At 39.4% G+C, this 21,035-nt stretch overlaps 4 protein-coding genes across 6 annotated transcripts; 1 reads left to right on the top strand and 3 right to left on the bottom strand.

The window, feature by feature from the left end:
• Positions 1–4,383: 4,383 nt before the first annotated feature.
• On the top strand, positions 4,384–4,939 carry afp4 (antifreeze protein type IV). Its single transcript, XM_079570783.1, has 2 exons — positions 4,384–4,492; positions 4,633–4,939. The coding sequence occupies exons 1-2, from the start codon at positions 4,428–4,430 to the stop codon at positions 4,832–4,834; spliced, it is 267 nt and encodes an 88-aa protein (XP_079426909.1). The 5' UTR covers positions 4,384–4,427; the 3' UTR covers positions 4,835–4,939.
• A 468-nt stretch (positions 4,940–5,407) lies between these two features.
• On the bottom strand, positions 5,408–10,584 carry LOC306974290 (polyadenylate-binding protein 1A-like). Its single transcript, XM_079571479.1, has 14 exons — positions 9,867–10,584; positions 8,835–9,028; positions 8,579–8,694; positions 8,195–8,334; positions 8,021–8,115; positions 7,802–7,939; positions 7,345–7,440; positions 6,907–7,273; positions 6,726–6,836; positions 6,507–6,646; positions 6,340–6,424; positions 6,119–6,249; positions 5,822–5,921; positions 5,408–5,742 (listed from the first exon to the last, which is right to left on the bottom strand). Exons 1-13 carry the CDS (start codon positions 10,057–10,059, stop codon positions 5,829–5,831), a joined length of 1,899 nt encoding a protein of 632 aa, XP_079427605.1. The 5' UTR covers positions 10,060–10,584; the 3' UTR covers positions 5,408–5,742; positions 5,822–5,828.
• Positions 10,585–11,189: 605 nt separating this feature from the next.
• ywhaz (tyrosine 3-monooxygenase/tryptophan 5-monooxygenase activation protein, zeta polypeptide) lies at positions 11,190–15,885 on the bottom strand. Its single transcript, XM_079571365.1, has 6 exons — positions 15,786–15,885; positions 13,647–13,957; positions 13,350–13,473; positions 12,617–12,777; positions 12,443–12,538; positions 11,190–12,337 (listed from the first exon to the last, which is right to left on the bottom strand). Exons 2-6 carry the CDS (start codon positions 13,950–13,952, stop codon positions 12,254–12,256), a joined length of 771 nt encoding a protein of 256 aa, XP_079427491.1. The 5' UTR covers positions 13,953–13,957; positions 15,786–15,885; the 3' UTR covers positions 11,190–12,253.
• Positions 15,886–16,835: 950 nt separating this feature from the next.
• znf706 (zinc finger protein 706) lies at positions 16,836–19,158 on the bottom strand. Of its 3 annotated transcripts, none has more exons than XM_079571408.1 (3): positions 19,044–19,158; positions 17,714–17,858; positions 16,836–17,430 (listed from the first exon to the last, which is right to left on the bottom strand). In XM_079571408.1, the coding sequence occupies exons 2-3, from the start codon at positions 17,846–17,848 to the stop codon at positions 17,335–17,337; spliced, it is 231 nt and encodes a 76-aa protein (XP_079427534.1). In that variant the 5' UTR covers positions 17,849–17,858; positions 19,044–19,158; the 3' UTR covers positions 16,836–17,334. The 3 variants fall into 3 exon arrangements, with proteins under 3 accessions (XP_079427534.1, XP_079427535.1, XP_079427536.1); XM_079571409.1 differs by having other exon boundaries at positions 19,040–19,150; XM_079571410.1 differs by lacking the exon at positions 19,044–19,158 and adding an exon at positions 18,886–19,027.
• Positions 19,159–21,035: the final 1,877 nt, after the last annotated feature.

The following is a 21,035-nucleotide window of genomic DNA, read 5'->3' as shown; positions in this document are numbered from 1 at the left end:
ATAAAGGGCACTGACAAAAGTAAAGCATAGATATTTGTTATTTGATTGAGCAACTTTAGAAACATCAATTACTTTTTTTTTGCCCTTTTTTGTGGTAAAGCTTAAAAGCAGATCAAATAAACCTGTCATTGTTTATCTGCCGATTTGATAGAATACTTATAATATACAAATAACAGCAAAGAAATGGTTAAAATGGCCATTGTGTTTTCTCTGACTCCTGTGCTGTTTACTCCACAGGACTTTTATTGTGGGTAGTAAGTCCCAGCTGGAGTCTCTCAGGTGCAGGAGCAGACGCAGCCCATGATGGAGAACTTCCAACAAATGAAGAGCTTTTAGGGCAGACTTGCGTGTTTCTTTATTGCTGTTTTTAATTCCCACAAAGCCCAAATAAAATTAAAAAAACCCCTGAAGCCCAAGGTCTTTGTTTGTGTCAGTACATCATACACTTGGAAAATTCACTGTTTTTTAAAAGCTCTCTTTTTTTTCTTCTTACTCCCCAATTATATTTGTTGTTGACACACATTTTACCAAGTTTGTTTGTTTTGCTTTACCTTGTTATTTACTTTTTTGCAAATATTGTATGTACATCTAGGTCATAGTCATAGAGAATGGACTATTGTGCCATACACTTCCATACCGTAATTGGTTATTTAAGTTCTTTAGTGTACACAGTAAGCTGTCTGTCTGGTGGATGTAATTTGATGTGGCTTATGGGGAGGGTGGGCTTTTCTCTCATTACTCACTTTAATATCCTTAGCAATAACAATGTGACCTAAAGTTGACCACAAAGTTCTGTGCTCTCTAATACAGTGTAGGAAAGAGTGGGTGTTGTGAAAACTGTGCAGTTGCGTTCGTCAGGCAGTTAAAGCAATGTGGCTTTAGGGAATAAATATTGATTATATGACTTAAAGTTATTACTTGTATCACAACCACTGTAACTTATCAACACTACTGCCCAATGTAAGACACAGTATGTTTTTTTTTGTTCTTCTTCTGAAAGCAAACCAAATGCGGTCACTGAATCCTTGAATTCTTTACATTCTTTCACAAAGGCTGCTTCATGTCAGCAGCCTGTTGTTTACACTAAATATAATGGTTTTGAGGAGTGCAAGCAAACAAAAGAACATCAAATTAAGCCTTGGCCTATAGAGGAGAGAGCGAAACATCAGTGACTTTTAAACAAGGCTCACATTCCTCCACATCTGGTTCTGATCAAATCGTATTGTCTGACTTTGAAGCGGCAGCGTCAGGCTCTCGTTCTGTCTACACAAATATTTCACAATATAGGACACCGTGCCAGCCGAGTTAGGTAAAAGCTATTTATTTATGCCCACACAGCAAATAACAGTTCCCAGAAGTTGGAAATAACTTCATTGAGCAACTTTTTGCGCAAATTCCTGTGTGTAATCGGTTTTCCTATTGGGTGAAAATGAGGTGGAAACTAATGACTTTACAGCAGCTGTAAAGATAATTTGATAACAGTGAAGCCTGTCAGGTGTGAAGCAAAGGTAGAAGGGTGACATCCACATGGTGCAGAATGACGCAATAGGCCTATACTTGAGTTACTTCATGTAATCAAATAGAAGTATTCTGAAGGGTTTAAAAGGACTGGTGTTTATTCTTTTACTCCAAAAAGCACTTCTACTTCTCTATTCTTAAAGCCACACTGCAGAACCTCCCAGGTCATACAAATGTCCAACCAGCATGTTTTCTCCAGGACTTTTCACCAGGGTACATCTGCAATAAATACATATGCTATTTAGATACAGTATATTGTCCTTCTTTTACTATCTAGTATCTGTGGAACATCCGCCGCAGTGCAGAAGATAAACCCAATGTGATTATGAAACACAAGCTGAAGAAGAAAGCAGTGTTAATTTCGACAACATATTTTAATTTAGTTTTAGTCTTAGTCTTCTGACGAAAATGTAATTCGATTTTAGTCTAGTTTTAGTCAAAAAAAACTATCTTCAATTTTAGTCTAGTCAAGTAAATGTAGTCGACTAAATTTAAGACGAATTTAGTCGACTTTGCATTTCTAATATTCATTATAATCATATTTAATCTTGTTCCTCTGCTTTATGGAGCTGCTCCACATGAACAAAGCTCAGAGCTGATCCTTTGGCAGTAAATTTACATGACATTAGGCTCTTTCAGACGGTCAATAGAAGTTTGGATGATTTTAGTCTCTCCCTTTCATTTTTATTTAGTCTTATTTTAGTTGACCAAAATATCTGGACATTTTAGTCTCATGAAAAACTTTTAATTTCATTTTAGTCCAACTTTAGTCGTCAAAAATAACATTTTGACTAAAATTAAGACTAAATATTTTAGTCGACGAAATTAACAAAGAGAAAGAGAAAAAAACATGCTATTTTGTGGGTGTGTTGCACCTACTTTACCATTTGGAAATGCCTACAGTACTGTAATATGTGACATAATGCTGCTTGATTAAACAATGCATAAATAACTCGACTGATGATCCACTTTTGCTCATGCTACTCATTCTGCACATGAGCAAATGCTTGGTAAATGTCCCCCGATGTATGTACAACCATTGATTTTGTTTTGTTTTGTTAGATTTCACACAACAGTAATGTCTGTTAAAGGTTTTGCAACATGCACCACAGATATAGTGACAATGCACAAAAATAATACAACAAAACAGTGTCAAACTTTGGTGCACAAATCATTTCTGACAAAGTGAAGCAAGCCTTTTGTTGTCATGCGAACAGTTAAATAGGAAAGTTTTCAGTCTGGAGTCAGGCCTGTTTTTAGCAAAGCTCTTCAATATTTTAGCTGCATAAAACTGACATTCAGCCTCACCATGTTTAGTCCTGACTCTATGGCACGAACATGTCAGAGATGTATTTTGGTGCTAGCTCATGGGATTTACACAAGCAGAGCTGTTTTTAAGTCTATTCTCTGAGCAACAGGAAACCAGTGCCGAGACATGAGCACTGGACTAATATGGTCTTATTTCCTAGTTTTCAGGATTTGATTCTATGTACCACTGCTGTTTTTCAGCTAGAAAGGCCAGAGAGCAGGCAAAATCTATGTACATAGATTTTGTTCCACTTGTGTCCCGATTAATTTTCAACAGATAAAATTCTTTCATCACATTCAAAGCATGAACCCATCATATGCACCACAGCATTGTATCTTATCTGTGATGTTGTTATCCTGCTGTGACCTCATCAGGCTTCTCAGAGCTGCTGTGATTTGTTTTTAACTGTGATGATAAGATGCGTCACCCACAGTGGACCATCAGTACTTACGGGACTCCTGGACTTTGTCATATCGTGTTTAGGTGGCATTTGTAGCAGCAAGGGTCAAACATGTGAACCCCTCTTCCTTTGAGCAACCAATCATGTGCCATTGATGCTTTTATCTTGCTCAATCAGAGGAGGAGCGTCCAGACAGAGGAGGTCAGGAGGTATAAAAAGGGTGAAGGAGAATCAAAAAATCACCATCCGGTCCTCATCGTCCTGCTGCACTGGTGAGTTGCACATTAATGATAGCTTTTAACTTTTAGCGCTGAAAATAGAAATCTGTGGCTTGTTTGGGGATGATCAAAGTCACATTAGAAAATATTGCAGTTTACAGTTTACATATAGATTATATTTTTATTATATTTCAGAATGAAGGGTTCTTGATTTCAGAGCATTCTAAATAGCTGTATATTTGAGGCTATGTTAGGAATAGGAAGATGATAAGGTTTAGTGGTCATTTTCTTACAGCACAGATTGCACTAATCCAAAGTGAACTCTGATCAAAACAACTAATTTATTTATGGCCTCAAAGCAAATAGTTTCCCAGAAGTAGATACATTTTATGGACTTAGCTTTTTTTTTTAAACAAAGTCAATAAAATTATTTTTGTTTGTTTTCTGAAGGTCCACTCTGTCACCATGAAGTACGCCATCATCGCCGCTCTGTTTGTGTTTGCTCTGGCTCAAGGTACAGCAACATTTCCCTATCATTAAACTGAGCAACAATCAGAGTAGGAGATAACCAGAACATTTACTCAAGTAAGAGTCACAAGTAAAAGGTGACTGGTACTGACCAACAGTTTAAGAGTAAAGGTGTGATTTGTGTTTAAGGCCTGATGGAGGCCTAATGACAGAACATAGTAAAATATAGAAGTTCCGATAAAAAAAAAAAAATCACACTCTAAAACTTAGATTAAAGAAATAAAATAAGACTAAAAAGATAATGCTTTTGTAAAAAAAAAAGTAGCTGAGTAGGAGTACTGTTCATATTACTCAAGTAGAGGTAAAACTGTTATACAAGTACTTCAAAATGTAACTCTATACTATCCACCTTTGCTTGTTCTGAATTAATTTGTTGCGTTTTGTAAAATATGTAGGTAGCCTGGCTCAAGATGCCACTCAGGACCTTGCTCAGGTCACCCAGGTCCTGGATGACATGAAGAACAAAATGACTGAGGAGATGAACAAGCTCCTGCAGACCGACTTCTCAAGCCAGGCCCAGTGAGTTAAAAGAACTACGCAAACTTACAAGATAGTAGAAGCATATACAATTTTCATAAACAGCGCTTTTGTGGTATAGTTGAATCATGGTCAATATTAAATTCTTCAAGTTCAACAATTAACTGTGACGTTTTCTCCAGGACGTTGATTGAGAGCAGCAAGACCCAGCTGGAGGCCATTGCCCCTCAGATGCAGGAGCAGATGAAGGGTCTCATGACCTCTATGGAAGAGCAGATGAAGCCTCTGCAGGCCCAGATCCAGCCCATGATGGAGAACTTCCAGAAACAGATGGAGGGCATCTTCCAGAAGCTGACCGAGCAGGCCCAGGCTATTGCTAACTAAAGCCTGTAAGACTATGCAAGTCTCTAGGCCTGAAAGACTCACATGTTTCAGTGCTGTTTAACTTTGGTATGAATCATCTGTCACAAAGCACAATAAAATCTGAAGCACAAGATCTGTCTTTTATGTCATTAATATATGTTAGTACTTCGTTGAGAACATAAAAGTAAATTAGTAACATTCTAACGCTACCGTTTTAATTAACATGTTTTTTTTAAAGATACACATTTGAGAAGTTTAAAAAGTAACATTTAAAGCTACTTTGCCATTTATTTGTGAACATGCACAATTACATTTAAAGTTACAATATCGGAACATTTCGCTCAATAGAAAGTGCTAATCCAGTTTTAATTTATTATACCTGGGAGTCTCAATTGTTTGATTAAAAATACTATATCCAAAAGTGGAATTACTAATGACTTGCCATTTCTACAACAATGCATCTATTTAAAAATATTTAGTGAAAAAGTTCAGGTTAAACTTTCATTCTGCAAAGCTTGTTAAATTGTCTAGCGTATGACCACAAATATAAAGTTGGTAAAGAAACTTTTACTGAACAAAACCCATTTAAATTTGAATTTTATTGATGCAAGCAAAAAGTAAGTTCACAGTAATTGGCTATCATTTCAATCGCACAGCCCAAACATTCAAACACTTAAAATGGATAAAAGAATAAATGATTGTTAAATATAATGACAAAGTGTCTCCTCTAAAACTCCTGGATATATCATGTTTTTAACGTTTTCTATTTTTTTGTAAGTTTTGATTTTAAATGCAAACCAGGCCCACTTGCCATTTAGGACCTGGTTGGGTTCTTGTTTACATTTTTAATGAACTATTTAACGTTTTACACTGTTTATAGAAATGTTTTTTTTCCAATCTCCTCTTTTCAGTCTCAAGGTTCCTCCCACCTGCAAAGTCACAACATTATGGTTAGAACTTTCTCAACAAATGAAGACTGTGCAGAGTAAGAGGAACATGCACTCTCACCTTGGGTCTAAACACTTGCAGCCACAGCAGTGTTGGTCACTGGCTTTTGAGTGGCTTCTTTGGCCTGGTGAGCCTGGAGCACAGCGACTGCCTCGTCCACCTGCTCAAACACAGACGACTGTGAGACAAGCTTTACAACAGTACATCATGTAGACTTTTACGCCATGCTTTATATTTTGCCGTCTGTGCAGCAAAACGCACAGACAATAATCTAGCACCGACATGGCCTGATAAAAAAAGAGCCTTAAATTTAAAGATTCAAAGATTCAGTGTAGAGATCACTGAAGTGCTGCTGACCTTTGAGCGCAGAGACTCCGGTGACTCGAGCATGTGCAGCAGCTCAGAGTTGTCGATCTCTAGCAGCATCCCTGTGATCTTTCCTGCCAGGGTCGGGTGCATGTTCTGGATCAGTGGGAACAGGCGCTCACCTATAAAAACAGAGTAAATTCGATAAGAAAAAAAAAAAAAACAGAACACTCTTATTAGTCTCTACATCAAAAATTCAGCTCATTTCTTACCCAGCATCTGCTTCTGCTCTTGGGGTGGGGCAGCGGCCAACATAGAGGCAGTCAGTGGCTCCTGCCCCTGGACATGGACTGCAGCCTGGACATTAACAAACAGAAAACATGCTCAGATACACTGAAAAAGTTAGTTCAAATGAAAGCTGAAAAGAAGCAGTCTGTACCTGTGGCATGCCAACTTGAGCTGGGGCCATGTGGTGTTGGGGGTTGCGGACTCCTGCACCATACTTGAACTGAGGGACACCACGCACAGGGACAGCAGAGGGCACTGCTGAGGCGGGGCGAGGGGCCATGGACTGAGTGGCTGCATAGAAACATAATCATTAAATAAAAGAGAAAAAGACATTGCACATGTAGGGTTAAATGGGTAAAAGACAACTGACCAACTCGGGGGGTAGACATCATGCGGGGCACATGAGTGGCAGGACGCATGGTGCTGAAGGACTGGGCGCGAGGCGGTGAGGCACGCACTGCAGTTGGCATACTCTGGAAGTCTATGGGCAAAAACAATGTTTCAGGCATGACATAAGTTATTTAATAGAGTTCAAAGCTGTGAACACTCACGTTGTGGCCTGATGTTCTGAGTGGCCCAGCGTGGGCTGGGGCGCAGCTGTGCCATTTGTCCCGCTGCAGGATAGTACGCTGCGCGATTCTGGGCCTGGGGTATGGCTGCCATAAAGTAGCCAGAGGGTGGGGCGGGCTGATAGGGATTGATAACTTGGTTGGGCACAGCGCGAACACTAGCCATACGCTGCATGTACTGGTTAGTCAGGTGTGCCTGCCGTTCCTCTTTCCTCTGTGCCAGAGCCACATACAGCGGTTTAGTGGCCACAATGCGCCCATTCATTTCAGTCACCGCTTTGGTGGCTTCCTCCGGTGAAGAGAAGCACACAAAGCCAAAGCCTCTGCTGCGACTGCCGTCCATCATAACCTGAAGGTGGAAACATTTTACTTAGCATTATAAGTATCACTACATAGAAGGGCTAACTGAATTTCACACACCTTTGCACTAGTGATGGTGCCAAATGGAGAGAACTCCTTCCTCAGCCGCTCATCATCAATGCCGTCATCAAGGTTCTTCACATACAAGTTCACCCCCTGGAAAATAAATAAAAGTACATGTTTTACATATGCAGACATCACCAATCACTTTAATTTATACTCTTAACTGGGACTCTGGACAAAACACAAGGCATGGTGCTACACACTTAAAAATAAACTTGGTCAAAACCCAATACAGCAGTTAAATGGAATTTGCCACTACGTTTGCAGGTTGAATAAAATAGCTGTCTGAAGCACATTTTTATCCCCAAAATCCACTGAATAGAAATTGAGGCCCATGAACTACAGTCACTGTCGCAGCCATTTTGGCCAGTGCATCCTACCAAAAAGGATGCACTGAATTTGACAAAGCTGCAGAGTTAACCTTATGTTTCAGGAAATTCATATCAAAGCCAACCTGGTATCGCGTCATTCGGTCTTGTTTCATTTGCTCAAATCTGCGCTTTAGTTCTGTTTGCCGCTCCATCTTCTTCTGAGCTCGGCCAACATAGATTGGTCTTCCCAGAAAGTCCCTTCCGTTCATGTCATCAACAGCCTGAGGATTATTAAACAAATGCAACGTGATGCCAAAAGAAAATGAAACCTAGCATATGAAGAGTTTAGGTTGATGGCTGACCTTCTGTGCATCCTCGTGTCTTTCAAAACTCACAAATCCAAAGCCACGTGACTTCCCAGCCGCATCAGTCATCACACGGATACTAAGAGCATTTCCTGTGACACAGCATAGGTATGAAACAGTGAACATAATAAAAAGGAAATTGAATAAAGTGTTCACTATTTGTTGACTAACCAAACTGACTGAAGAGTTCCCTCAGTTTCTCATCATCCACGTCATCTCCAAAGTTTTTAACATAGACGTTTGTAAACTCTTTGGCGCGAGCACCCATTTCAGCCTCACGCTCCTTGCGAGATTTGAAGCGGCCCACAAATCTATAACAAAACGACAACAAATCAAAGCTCATTACTTTGTTACTTGATTTCAAAAACATGTTTTCCAAGTGTCTCAAGGTGATACAAGATGCCATTATTCATTCCACCCACACACTCTGGGATGGTCAAAAATATACTACTTCTGTACCCGCTGCCTCTGTGTCGATATTTTTGGTTGATCAGTGAAATAATGAGCATTGACTACTTAAGGGGGTCACACTTTTAGAAGATTAAAAACACTTACACTTTGCGGTCATTGAGCAGCATACCATTCATTTTCTCTATGGCACGCTCTGCTGCCTCCTGAGTCTCAAAATGCACAAAGCCATAGCCCTTTGAGCCATTTTCATCACAAACCACCTACAGAAACAAAACATGCAACACACACACAGTTTGAGTCATAAAAACTGAAAATCACACAGATGCGCAAGTTAGTAATTCATGCCGGGCAAACTGACACTAGCACCTTTCGTAATTCACAACCAAAAATGTAGCCATACCTTGCATGATAGGATGTTTCCGAAAGCGGAGAAAGTGTCATACAGGGCCTTGTTGTCGATGGATTTGTCCAGATTCTTGATGAAGATGTTTCCTACGCCACTCTTTCTCAACGAAGGGTCGCGCTGGGACCACATGATGCGCACCGGACGCCCCTTGATTACGTCAAAGTTCATGGTATCCAGTGCACGTTCAGCTGTATGGGGGAAAATGATCAGCAGTGTGAATTTAGTGAAGGGAAGCTAAAAAAAAAAAGAATTTAAAAAAAAACTTTCACAAGTCACTTTGATACGAACTTGTGATTATAATTACATTGAACATTTCCTACAGTACGCGTTTAGGGAAGAGCCGACTCTGTACTGACTGAAAAAGTTATTTCTAGAGTTTCTGGACTAGGCCAGTTTGAACAGCTAAACAATTCATCTCAAAGTCTTTCACTGTTTGGTTTGTGGGCCTGTTTGTTCACTAATTAAAAGTTGCTGCTATTTACACACTAATCTGCAAAATAAATAGACATCCACTGCACGCCCAGTGTATGTTATCAGTTGTGAACGGTACATGCACAATATGGATAAGGACTGGAGTAGTTTATAACATCCTTTCAACTTATAAAATCGCAAATTTAATTGATTTCCGGAAATTAAGGACTAAAATCAATCATGTGTGATATATTCAAATTGGCAGACATCAGAATATTATAGAACAACTGGTTTAACAGCAGTGGTTCTATTGTGTTTATACATTATATGTATTTAAAGTTAATAATAAAGTCTAAAAATAAATAAAATAAATAAATAAAAAAGAAGCCCAAGTCCCTTTGAGAACCACTGGATTAACACTTCACTGCAACATTACTGGGGTGGGCAGGACCGCGGGGGTTAACTTTGAGCTACGCCACTGCTAATGGGAGGTTCAACCGAGGAGAGGTATTTCAACAAACATGTCGGCCGCAGTCACGTGTAACACAAGCAGTCCCACGTTATAGGAAGTTGCCTTAAAACATCTGTATTGACTTTAAAACACATATATCTCACCGTCTGCCGGCTGTTGGAAGTTGACATAAGCGTATCCGAGAGAGCGCCGGGTGATCATGTCTCTGCATACCCTGATAGAGAGGATGGCTCCGGCTGGGCTGAATTTCTCGTACAGCATGGCCTCGGTCACATCCGAATGCAGGTCCCCGACGTAGAGCGAGGCCATGGGGTAACTGGGAGCGCTGGGATTCATCTTTTCCGGCTGTGGAAAGCTAGAAACGACACTCGGACACGACCTCTGCGTCTCTACAAAAAAACTTCAACTATGGATGTCGTAGTTAACGGTCGCTGGCGGTAGGATTTTCGATGCCAGCAGCAGCGCGTGCCAAGTAAAACTGGGCGTAAATGTACAACAAAACGACAATGTGACGACTTACAACGCGATCGAAACTGCCGGCCAAACTTGTAACACGACTATTGAAAAGCAATATTCACGTTACTTGTCGTCTTTTCTTCGGTAACACGTCGTTGTTGGGAAAAAAAAAAACAGTTGGATTTCACGTTGGCTTGGCAGCAACTTCTTCGTCCGTTACCTTCGAATGTCTCGCTACACCAGCTTCGCCGCTCGTTACAGATTTTTGTAAAAGTATGATTTTTTCGTTTTTTTTAAATATATTTTGAAAGATTTTTGTGATTTTTTTGGGGTATTTTTGTTATAATGTGTGCCGAGCGAGCTCAGGGGCACACACGCACTCTCACAGCACAAGAAGAATGGGGGAAGTCGTGTGCTTTAATACTTCCGCGTGAGTCACAGAAGAGGGCCAATGGCGTCGAAGCAGAGTCTGAAATGGCGAATAACAATGCGGGGGCGTAGACCAATCAGCGATGATGAAACAGGCCGAAACTGCGATTCAAGTGATCATTGCGCACCGTAACTTCGTTTTGGTTGTTATATCTATGGTATGGTAGGGCCCCAATATTGATATAGGCCTGCCACAAATTTCGAGTGGACACTTAAAAGCGGGACATGAAATGGGGTTAGGGGGGACCGTCCTGTAATAATGCCCAGATTATACTTCGAGACCCAGTATGTGTGTCAGTTTTTAAATAAATCAGCCAATTTTCATGTATTGACATTTTGATTTAAATTAGATGACTTCCTTAATGGGGTAAAAAGGACTTTAATGTGAATTTGAAGTTGAGCAGTCACGCTCAATACTTCCCACGGTCAATAGAGGGCACCCATTATCAGTAAGACAACCAGCTTGTATACTAGTGCCGATCATTATCCTTCTTAAGAGTGGATTTTGCTGGTTATGTCTAGCTTTTTGTAATGCAAGTGAGGTGGGACGAAGTAAAATACACACATACACCACAGCAGGCTTGAATTGAATGTTTTAATTCCAATTACATGAAAGCACATAACCAGAGCGTAATTAGTAACTGTAAAAAGTGCATCACCCTGCACACAATACGATGCCATTATATGTAACTGGCAATGCTTTAAATTGATTAAGGGCCATACTTTTCATAATCCAATCACACGTGGAAATACTTTGGATATCACAACAAAACGGCTTACATTTAAGAGAGAAAGCGCCAGTTTCAATACAAGCCTTACCCTCACACCATATTGCTGAGAACCCATACATACCAGGAGACAAAGGGAATCAAACACACAAATGAAAATACAAAAACACCTGAATAGAAAAGTATAAAGCCACATAAAAGCACATGGCATAAGTATACTCTGCACTGAGAAAAAGATAAAATATCAAAAGTTACAGTATTGAGCCATTTAAAAAAAGTTGTTCACTTTTTCTGAGGCCTTTTGTCATATGGCATGGGGAAATCAATATGGAATTATACAAGGGCAAAAGAAAAATACCAAGCAAAATGGAATGTCACCTTCAACTAAAGAAACTACAGTTTTAGCATGTGGCCAATTACAGACAGTCATCCCGGCACCCGATTGCACAGAAAATCCACCGAGCCACATGAAACAAGAACCAGCCATAAAAGCTCCGGGTTCAGCAGGCAGAAAAGGATATAAACTGTATGTTATGCCGTCTCAAAGTGAAGACGTTTCATGATGCAAACCACTGTATAGTGTACATGCTTTCAAGTAACGCAATTGAGTTTAATTTAGTTTATCTTGCAGTGCAGCTAATTGGCGCACTCAACATTTTATTTGTAGGACTTGCTTTCAATTTGGAAATAAGGACAAAATAAATCACACATTGACGAGAGTTCAATACATTATTTTTCTGTGGTGGTGCTCATACGTTTAACACATAATGTTGTCTTTTGCGCATACATACTGTACTTTATTTGGAGTGTAAACATACATGTGTGTTCATGTATGTGTACACACAACCCACGTGCGCGACTTAGGCTGGTGAGAGGTAAAAATGTGTTAAAGGTTTTTTTTTTCCTTTTTCTGAAGATCACTGTTTATCAGCTTCCTGCTGCGAATCTTCAGCCTCACCATCGCCCTCACCCTCTCCTTCACCCTCACCACAGGTCCACAACTGAAAAACAACAAGAGATTAAATACACTCTTCCTAAATCAAAATAACAGAATTGTACTAAAGAAGAAAATTAAATTATCATCACATAAGACAGAGGTTACTCACAGTCAGATTGTCACGGAGCAGCTGCATGATCAGGGTGCTGTCCTTGTAAGACTCCTCTGAGGTGTTGTCCAGTTCCGCTATGGCCTTGTCAAAGGACTGTCAGACAAATCCAACACTGTGTTAGCATGTGGAGTCAAGCATTTCCTGTTAGCTAAATGTACAAATGGTTCTTACCTCCTTTGCTAAGAGACAGGCCTTCTTCGGATCATTGGCAATCTCATAATAGAAGACGGAAAAGTTAAGAGCAAGTCCTAACCGAATGGGATGTGTAGGCTTCATGTTGTTGCTGATGACCAAGGCATCATCATAAGCTTTTTCAGATGATTTGATGACGCCTGCAAAAAACATTAAGGCATTCATTCATGTTAACAATGCAAGGACAATTTCATGTGACATCACAGAAGGCAGCGCAATAGAGCAATCGCATTGTCTGAAGCACTGTTAAGTCACATGAGACTTTACAATAAACACAACAGAATCTCAAATGACCCAAAAAGAGTTCTGTCTAATGTTATATTCACATACAAAGGAATTTGAGAAGTCATCAGTACATAAAGTTTAAGGAATGTTGATACATCATGATCAAACCCATCGAGAAACGTCCAGCTCTACGGATTTAGTGTACTATCCTGGATGTTTTAGAAATCTTGTTTGGCACCGCTTGCCTGGTGACTGTGCAATTTTCAACATGTGCTCTGGAATGTGCCACCGCCCACTTTACAACCTTGTAGGACTCAACATTTTTTATTCTCGAAACTCCAGCCATCTTTAAGTAGAAATATCCAGCTGAAGTTATTTAGCGGACTCTGTTTAACCCATGGAAATATTTACTACCTTCATGTCACATCACTAAAAAGAACAGCACTTTTGTTTTTTCAAAATGAAACAAGGAAGTTTACATGCGTACCGTTCTTCTTCTCACCAGCAGCAACCTCAGCCTGATAACGGTAGTAATCTCCTTTCATCTTCAGGTAAAAGACTTTCCCCTCGTCCTCTGTCGAATTTGGAATCAATTGGTCATCAAGCAAAGCCTATAGGACACAAACACTTATGAGCATACACTAATATGAAATCAAAGAGTACAGCATATATTTTGTGCATGACTTAATTATTGCTTAAACATTTTTCAGGCATCTCCAAGTTCTTGGGTGCCCATTTTATAGACCCCATAATCTGCAAAATTCAGAAGATTTACTATCCTTACCACTACTTGGTCACAAATGTCATTCAGCTCCTTTTCAATTCCCTCTCTGTACTCCTTAGCCTGTGCAGCTTGTTTGGAGTCTTGATTGTGGTTTAACTTGGCCTCCTGGCTTGAAATCACTCTCCAGGCAGATCTCCGAGCTCCCACCACATTCTTGTAGGCAACAGACAGCAGGTTGCGCTCCTCCAAAGTCAGCGCACCAGACAATTTTTCAGTAACTTCCTTCATGGCTTCTGCCATGTCATCATAGCGCTCAGCCTGCTCAGCTAGTCTGGCCCGTTGCACCAACTCTTCCTTGTCTACCATGGTTGCTGAGAATGAAGTTAAAAAGATTACATTAGTGCATCATAGTACATAATACTTTGTAGAAGGTTTGATGTATGAATAAACAACCAACCACAACAGACTTCCATACAATAATAAAATAAACCTGGAACACACACAATAAATGCTAAATAAACATCAGAGTTGGCTCTTGTGAGCAGGTGGTACATACATAGAAATATGAAGACAAAAGCGATTGGTGTGGATTTTGGGTGAGCGAATACCCAGACCTTCTACAGAGGAACTATCCCGACTAGTTGCATTAGGCGCCTGCACTGTCCAACCTGATGTGGAAGCTTCCAAGGCCTAATGAGGGCAGTGGAGAAGATCATAGGTGCCCCTCCCAGTTCCCTCTTTTCCTCCACCCATTTCCACCCGAGAGAATCCTACTAGCGCTATGCTGTAGTCATTTTTTACTCCCTACACTGAGGCAGTGAAGTATTATTGTTGCCACAGCAGCCCTGGGATAGACTAACGGAAGCAAGGCTACCAATCTTTGCTTTCAGCCCCTTCAACCACCACCAACCACTCACTCACACACGACACGGGTGACAGTGCAGTGTCGTCTGCACCGGCAGGAGCTGGGATTTCAACTACAAATTTCCATTTATGAGACAATCTGTTCTGATCTATGTAACTGAAGGACAGATTCATCCACCAGGCGGTCAGGAAGCAGGACTTTCTCTTACCTGCCCTTCCTTACTCAGCTAACACTTGCCTTGACAAAGTTTTATTCTAAATATTGAGGTTTCTTTCCATGATGGAATGTAGAATATAAAAACAACAGAACTTGAATGGTTTCAATTGCATTTTAAAAAAATGTAATCATAATGATCAAATCAAAAATTAATACAAAACTATGGTCATTACACAGGAAAAAAAGAAAAAATCCGGTAAATTGGCCTAGGATTGTAGCTATGCTAGCAGAAAGACCGGAGTGAGCACATTGTTTCGTTTTGGCAAAATTTGTTAAGAATAAAGTAAAATAAAATAGAAGAACAAGAACATAAAGTAGTAAAGACAGAGACCGACATCGATGTGCAAAGTACAACGTTTTCCCCAAAATATAAACCGACTAAAGGGCATTGAACAGCGCCTATTATATTAAGTATTAATAAATAAAAAAAAATGCAATTCAATGATATTTAAATATAATGTGCTTCTTACCAACTGTCTCTTCAGATTTGAAGGTAATAGTTTGATAGAGAGAATAAAAAGGTGTGACTCAAAGGGAGATCTTCCAGCATGCACACACCTGCGCCCTACTGAGGAATGTGGGCCACCCAGTTTCACGTCACACCTGCCTGCTAAAGTTGTACCCTGTTAATACCAGTTATTAATAACACAGTAAACCTTATTAATAATATAAATATAAATATAATGATGATGATAACAATAGCACAGAAGACGGACAAATGTAACACAGACTGTGGGGTCTCCGTTTTACATGAAGGGAAACAGCGTCTCGGACGAGCCATCGTAAACGCCCTTTTTGCTTCCTGAAAAACACCTACCACTTTCGTTTCAAATATCGACTAGTTTCTACACTTTTCAGTTAAATTAATGTCGTAAACGGTGCAATAGAAGCACACAATAACGCTATAACACAGCAAATAAAAGAAATAAATCATGTGGGATGTGGTAGCCCATCACTATGCACTGAACAATGACTGAGCAAGTAGCTACTCGCTCGAAGACTTGTAGCAGACGTGCTTTTAACCACGGACTAAAACATGCGCGTCCAAACATCGGCAATAGCCGATGACATTTTGCAAAACATGACTATACCCATGACAATAATTGTAATCAGCTTACCTATGTGTGTCGAAAAACGCAGTTATCCCTGCTTCCTGATCGTACAGCTGATGATCGCTCCCGCTCTTCCACGGGGTTTCCCTCCAATCAAAGAACCAGCAGCAGGGTCGCGCTGGGACTAATGACGTCACAGCTGCGTTGCCTGGAAACCCACCCTTTTAACAAAAAACAAAAAAACAAAAATACTTTTTACAATAAAAAAAATACCACACTACAAAGCAAGTTTTGCATGTTGTCCGTATAACATTACCATGTGTATTTAAAATATCTGACTTTGTCCAAATACAGCTAAATAGTAGCCGAGCCACTGACTGGAGCGGAAGTGGCTCAGCGTTTCCTCGGATCTGAAGGCTCGTTCCATACAGGCTATGGTTCCATCACGCTCCGGCCAGTTCATGCTGCCGATGTGTCCTTGAGCAAGACACTTCCCCTTCATTGCCATCGTGAATGAGGTGGGTGAGTGAGTGGGTGAGTGGGTGAGTGAGTGAGTGAGTGAGTGAGTGAGTGAGTGAGTGAGTGAGTGAGTGAGTGAGTGAGTGAGTGAGTGAGTGAGTGAGTGAGTGAAATCCGTTTATTCCAGGGCAGCTGTAGCATGGCCGACCAGAATACACCCTTGTTCTATTCTTTACAAAGACGTGTTTGAAGCAATCCACTGTCAATGGTTTGAAGTGAACAGATGCAAAAGCAGGAGTTTTTGGCTGGCCACTGTGGCCAGGCAAGGGCTGCTGCGAGTAGCCTATATACGACTTAAAGTGTCCACAATAGTGCTATATAGAACAACAGCATTATTATTTACCATTATTGATGTTATTGTTTATCTTAAGTCTTTTTGGACTGTGTTCCAGTTGAATGCAATAATGTAGTTATCTAATGAAAAAGGAACATGGAAGACTGTAGTAGAAGAGGATGCAGGTGACAAGAGGAAATAACAGAAGCATTCTCTAGTGACTCAAGAGACCGAAATAACTTAAAAGAACACCAACAATATGAATAGTAAACAAATTATATTTCAGGCCACCCTGCTTATATAAAAAGAAACAAACACAGAAGAAAAATAAAGAATGATTTATTAAACATTATAAAATACAATGACTATTAAAATCTCTGACAGATTTTGGGGTGGAGTTTGGTAAAAGTTAGGCTACGGCTCAGTCTCATTATTTTATGAACAATAATAACTAATTGAAAGTAAATTAATACCAATTTTGTTCTATTTACCTAAAACATACATGGATTATAGCATTACAAAATGTCACCATCACGCCCCCAGGAGGAGTCAGATGTTCATGTTAGTCAATCAAGACCTTTCAATTCAAAGACTCTTAAGTCAGCAGTTTCAGAATAATGGTAAAAATCAAACGACCATCCAAGTTATTTCTTATGTGTTTTCACACAACTTCTCAGCACTTGTTCAAAGGCAGCATGTTTTAAAGGAGGAAACGACCCCATCACAATTACGTCACTCCTTTCAGACATAGACATGGACCAACTTGGTGTACTGCTCTGAATTATCCTATTGGCATCCATGGTAACACACAGCCATATTGTATTACGCCTCCACTCCTTCCAATTCTGCGGGCAAAGGGCTCTTCGGATGCTTGCTTTCAAAGTGTTGTTTGAAGGTTTTGGGGTCAGGCATCTGAGACTGCAAAAAATGAAATATATAAATAAATGACATTCAGTTATTTTATTCTCAGTTTATGAACAAATCACATATTCAATAATAAAGCAAGGTAGAACAATGAACTTGTGTCACATTTCTAGACATTAGACAATTTTATGCTTGACTCAATTTAATACATTTACAGTATATGTTTAGAATTTTATGTGTGAAGTATTTTTTCCCTTCCAATTGTGACAAACTTTTTTTTTTTAAATTCTTGGCACTTTGTTACATTTTTAACAACTTTAAATCATGACATTCTCACCTTACACACAGAGCAGGTAAATAGTAGCGCTGCTTTGGCCGCCGTCTTCTGGTCATGTCCCTTGGCTTTCTTCATCTCGGCCTGTTTCTTGGCATTCTTTTGCTGAGACTGAGCCTTCTGATGTCCACGAGCCATGGTGGTAAAACTGAGAACAAGAAAAGATACAAGAAAATATAAGGCAAGCTAATAGGGCTGGGCGATATGTCGATATATTTCTAAATGAGACATGGAATCAGACCATACCGCGTATATCGTGATATTTCAAATTCAGACAAACAAACTCCAGGTGATTTTTAATAAAGTGTATCTTAAACTGAGCACTATATGTTTTTATCTCAGCCCTCAGAAATAAACTGACTTATTTTATTGGCTATTTTTATCCAAGATATTTTGATATTTAAATGTGAACCTTATGGAGCCTTGTTATACAGGGTTTATGTTTACATTTTATAGTGAGTTTTTAATAAAACTACTCGTATTTGGCTTAGACTTTGACTTAACATTTCATTTCACAGCTCTCACTTTGCGGAAAAAATATCAGGATATATATCGTATATCGATATTCAACCTAAATATATCGGGATATGACTTTTGGTCCAAATCACCCCGCCCTACAAGCCAAACAGGGAACATTACAAAAGAGACAGAAAAGACAGCTTAGATTTAGACTTCAAAGAGTCAAAGCTTACATTATGGCAGGCATTTTCAAACTATAATAGGCGTCTAAACATAACATAACATAAACATAATAAACAAGGGTTTAGGGTCAGGGCACTCTGCCCTGTTACCCTCTTGGTAATCCAGACCCTCTTACTACCTGCTACTATAAATAACCCATTAGCACAGTAGTCCACGATGGCAACTGTAGTCATTATTTGTTCATCTTTGAGGTATAAAAACATTGTGTATTGTATATATAAATACATATTTGTATGTCAGAAAACGCCAGTCAAGACAGTCCAGTCTACATTTGGCAGTGTATACGGATGATCATTTAACACTATGTTATCAATGCTGTAGATCCTGAAAGTTTGATCGCAGTGTTTATATAGTTTATTTACCCAATTTAGCTTTCACTAATCGCTACACCACCCACCAAACTCTCCAGGAAGCATGTTCTTCCCTGGACAAACCAGTTTAGCATGTGGCTAGAAAGCTGAAAACACACTAACCCATCGAAGAAGAAGAAGAAGACGAGGAGTAAGTCAGCTGGCTAACACGCTAGCCATATGGTTTAGCCTTTACTTTCCGGTTTGTAGACTTGATAATGGCGTACAGTAAAACTACATTGCCGTAAATATAATATAAGAAGAGCACATTTCTTACCTACCAAAGGACTAACTGTCGTTTTACAAGGTAGCTCAAATGTGACAGCTGCTCGGTTCACATTGACAACCTAAGGCAAATGTCGCATTCAATACAACGCTGTAAATGGAGGACACACTCGAGGTATAAACAAGACTAAACACAAACACACACATTTACCAAACCTATATTTAACATGAAACCTTCGCTCAAAATGCTACCCTTGCATTAAAAAAAAAAGAAGATATAATAAGGAAACTATCTGTGTTAAATATCAGGCATGCTAACCGACTTGTCTTAAAATAAAATGTATGATCTGTTTGTGGATTTTATTTTACGGCACGTAAGTTAGCACAAATCGTTTCGCAGGCTACATATTTCAGGTTTTAAAAAATACTAATAATTTGTCGATACTTGAAAATAAAGACTTCAAGATAAAATGTTGTATAATTTACGAGTCTATCAAAGGCCGCGAATGCATCAAGGAAGCTTGGGAAATCAGAAGAGCCGCAGGCAGGTAGTCGAGATTAGCTATGTTGCCCTCAAGTGGTTAAATTAGATCAATACACATGCACTGGCTTTGGGAAACTGAAAAAAAACAACTTTGAAAATCATAACCATGAAAAATGAAAATAAAAACACGTTTTGCTTCGTGGTCATTTTGCTTCATGCAAGCATTAGTTTATATCTCTTTGAGACTTATGTTTTGCATTGATGGGGCCTATTTTTTTAGTCAAGTAATAATACTAATAAAATAAAAACAAATAAAATAGAACAATTAAATGATAATAATACAATTTCAAAGCATCCAAAAAACAACCGTCTTTACTGAGGGAAGAAGACAGCTGCTTTGTTGCTGACTTCGCTTGTGATACATGAACACTCGGCACGCAATGATTTTCAATATTTGAAATCAAATTAAAATAAAAACGTTTTAGAAAATAAACACAGAGAAATTTGGGACATGAAGAGAGAAAAAAAGTATATACAATAAAGAAAATACTACATGTACTGGAAAGCAAATGTCAAATCACTATCCTGGCCGGCAGTAATCAAACAAATACATTTCTATATTAATTCTGTATATTCTGCATTCTTGTTTGGATTTATTTAAGGAGTGACTCGCTATAATCTGGTTTATGTCTCTTCCTAAACTCTACAAATGTGCTTTTCCCAACAAAGTAGAAACAGTGCAGCCGCTTCCTTTTGCGATTAATTTGACTAAATTCAGCTATGCAAATAAACTGCTGTTGTTATGTCCAACTTCTGATAAGCGCAATACTAATGTGCTTTTACTTTAAATTCAGAAGAGGGTGTGATTAACTAGCGCAGGATTCAAAGTTAATCCTTGACCATGGTAATTCCCCTTAACACAAGTATTCCCCTTTATCTGTGTCTATATTTACTTCACCATTTGGTCAGCATACTTTATTGACAGTGAGGTATAATAACTATCTTAAGAGAAATTTTATCATTGTGAGAAAATTCCCTGGACGGTCCCCTTCCTCTGCTTTTCTACCCCTTAAGTAAAGGGAGACCATCCTTTCGTCTTTTGTGAATGGGGAAATGTCTCTCACGGGGGAAAGGATGTGATTATGCTTTCATAAGGGGGGCAGCAAGTCAAAGAAAGACTAGACGTAGAAAAAAAAAAAAGGGTGCTTATGACAAAAGCCACACATTGCTCAAGTTCCCCCGCCCTGGAGGTTTTTCTGTGCAGGGACATGCTGGCTTATGTGAGGGGTGGGGTTGACAAGCCTTAGGGCTCGTGTGAAAGCAAATCTTCCAGGTGTCAGCCACTCAATAGGACATGAGAATATTATCTGCTTGGCCATTGTGCAGAAGAATAAGAATAGGTTTGCTATAGACATATTTTTTCCCGTTTGGTTTCTGTCCTGCCGCCACAAGGGCTTTCAGGTCATGTCTTGTCAGGCTGTTTTTGAACAATATTCAGAAGTTGCTGAACTATACTTTCCGGTGTTAATTCTCCAGCAGTGAGGTCAGATTTTTACTTTATTTG

This window comes from Gobius niger (genome assembly GCF_951799975.1).
Source record: "Gobius niger genome assembly, chromosome: 14".
NCBI classification, from domain to species: Eukaryota; Metazoa; Chordata; class Actinopteri; order Gobiiformes; family Gobiidae; genus Gobius; species Gobius niger.
The sequence above is the reverse complement of the archived record's forward strand: the minus strand, read 5'-3'. Positions and strand labels throughout refer to the sequence as shown.

Excerpts from the sequence above, each read along its gene's own strand:
- afp4 (XM_079570783.1), top strand. The coding sequence starts at position 4,428 with ATGAAGAACAAAATGACTGAGGAGATGAACAAGCTCCTGCAGACCGAC. Across the intron at positions 4,493-4,632 it reads GACTTCTCAAGCCAGGCCCA|GACGTTGATTGAGAGCAGCA; the intron begins GTGAGTTAAAAG and ends CGTTTTCTCCAG.
- znf706 (XM_079571408.1), bottom strand. The coding sequence starts at position 17,848 with ATGGCTCGTGGACATCAGAAGGCTCAGTCTCAGCAAAAGAATGCCAAG. Across the intron at positions 17,431-17,713 it reads TTACCTGCTCTGTGTGTAAG|TCTCAGATGCCTGACCCCAA; the intron begins GTGAGAATGTCA and ends CATTTTTTGCAG.
- ywhaz (XM_079571365.1), bottom strand. The coding sequence starts at position 13,952 with ATGGTAGACAAGGAAGAGTTGGTGCAACGGGCCAGACTAGCTGAGCAG. Across the intron at positions 13,474-13,646 it reads ACATTTGTGACCAAGTAGTG|GCTTTGCTTGATGACCAATT; the intron begins GTAAGGATAGTA and ends TGTGTCCTATAG. Across the intron at positions 12,338-12,442 it reads TGCTCCGTGACAATCTGACT|TTGTGGACCTGTGGTGAGGG; the intron begins GTGAGTAACCTC and ends GTTGTTTTTCAG.
- LOC306974290 (XM_079571479.1), bottom strand. The coding sequence starts at position 10,059 with ATGAATCCCAGCGCTCCCAGTTACCCCATGGCCTCGCTCTACGTCGGG. Across the intron at positions 9,029-9,866 it reads CTTCCAACAGCCGGCAGACG|CTGAACGTGCACTGGATACC; the intron begins GTGAGATATATG and ends TCCCCCATACAG. Across the intron at positions 8,335-8,578 it reads CTGCTCAATGACCGCAAAGT|ATTTGTGGGCCGCTTCAAAT; the intron begins GTAAGTGTTTTT and ends GTTTTGTTATAG.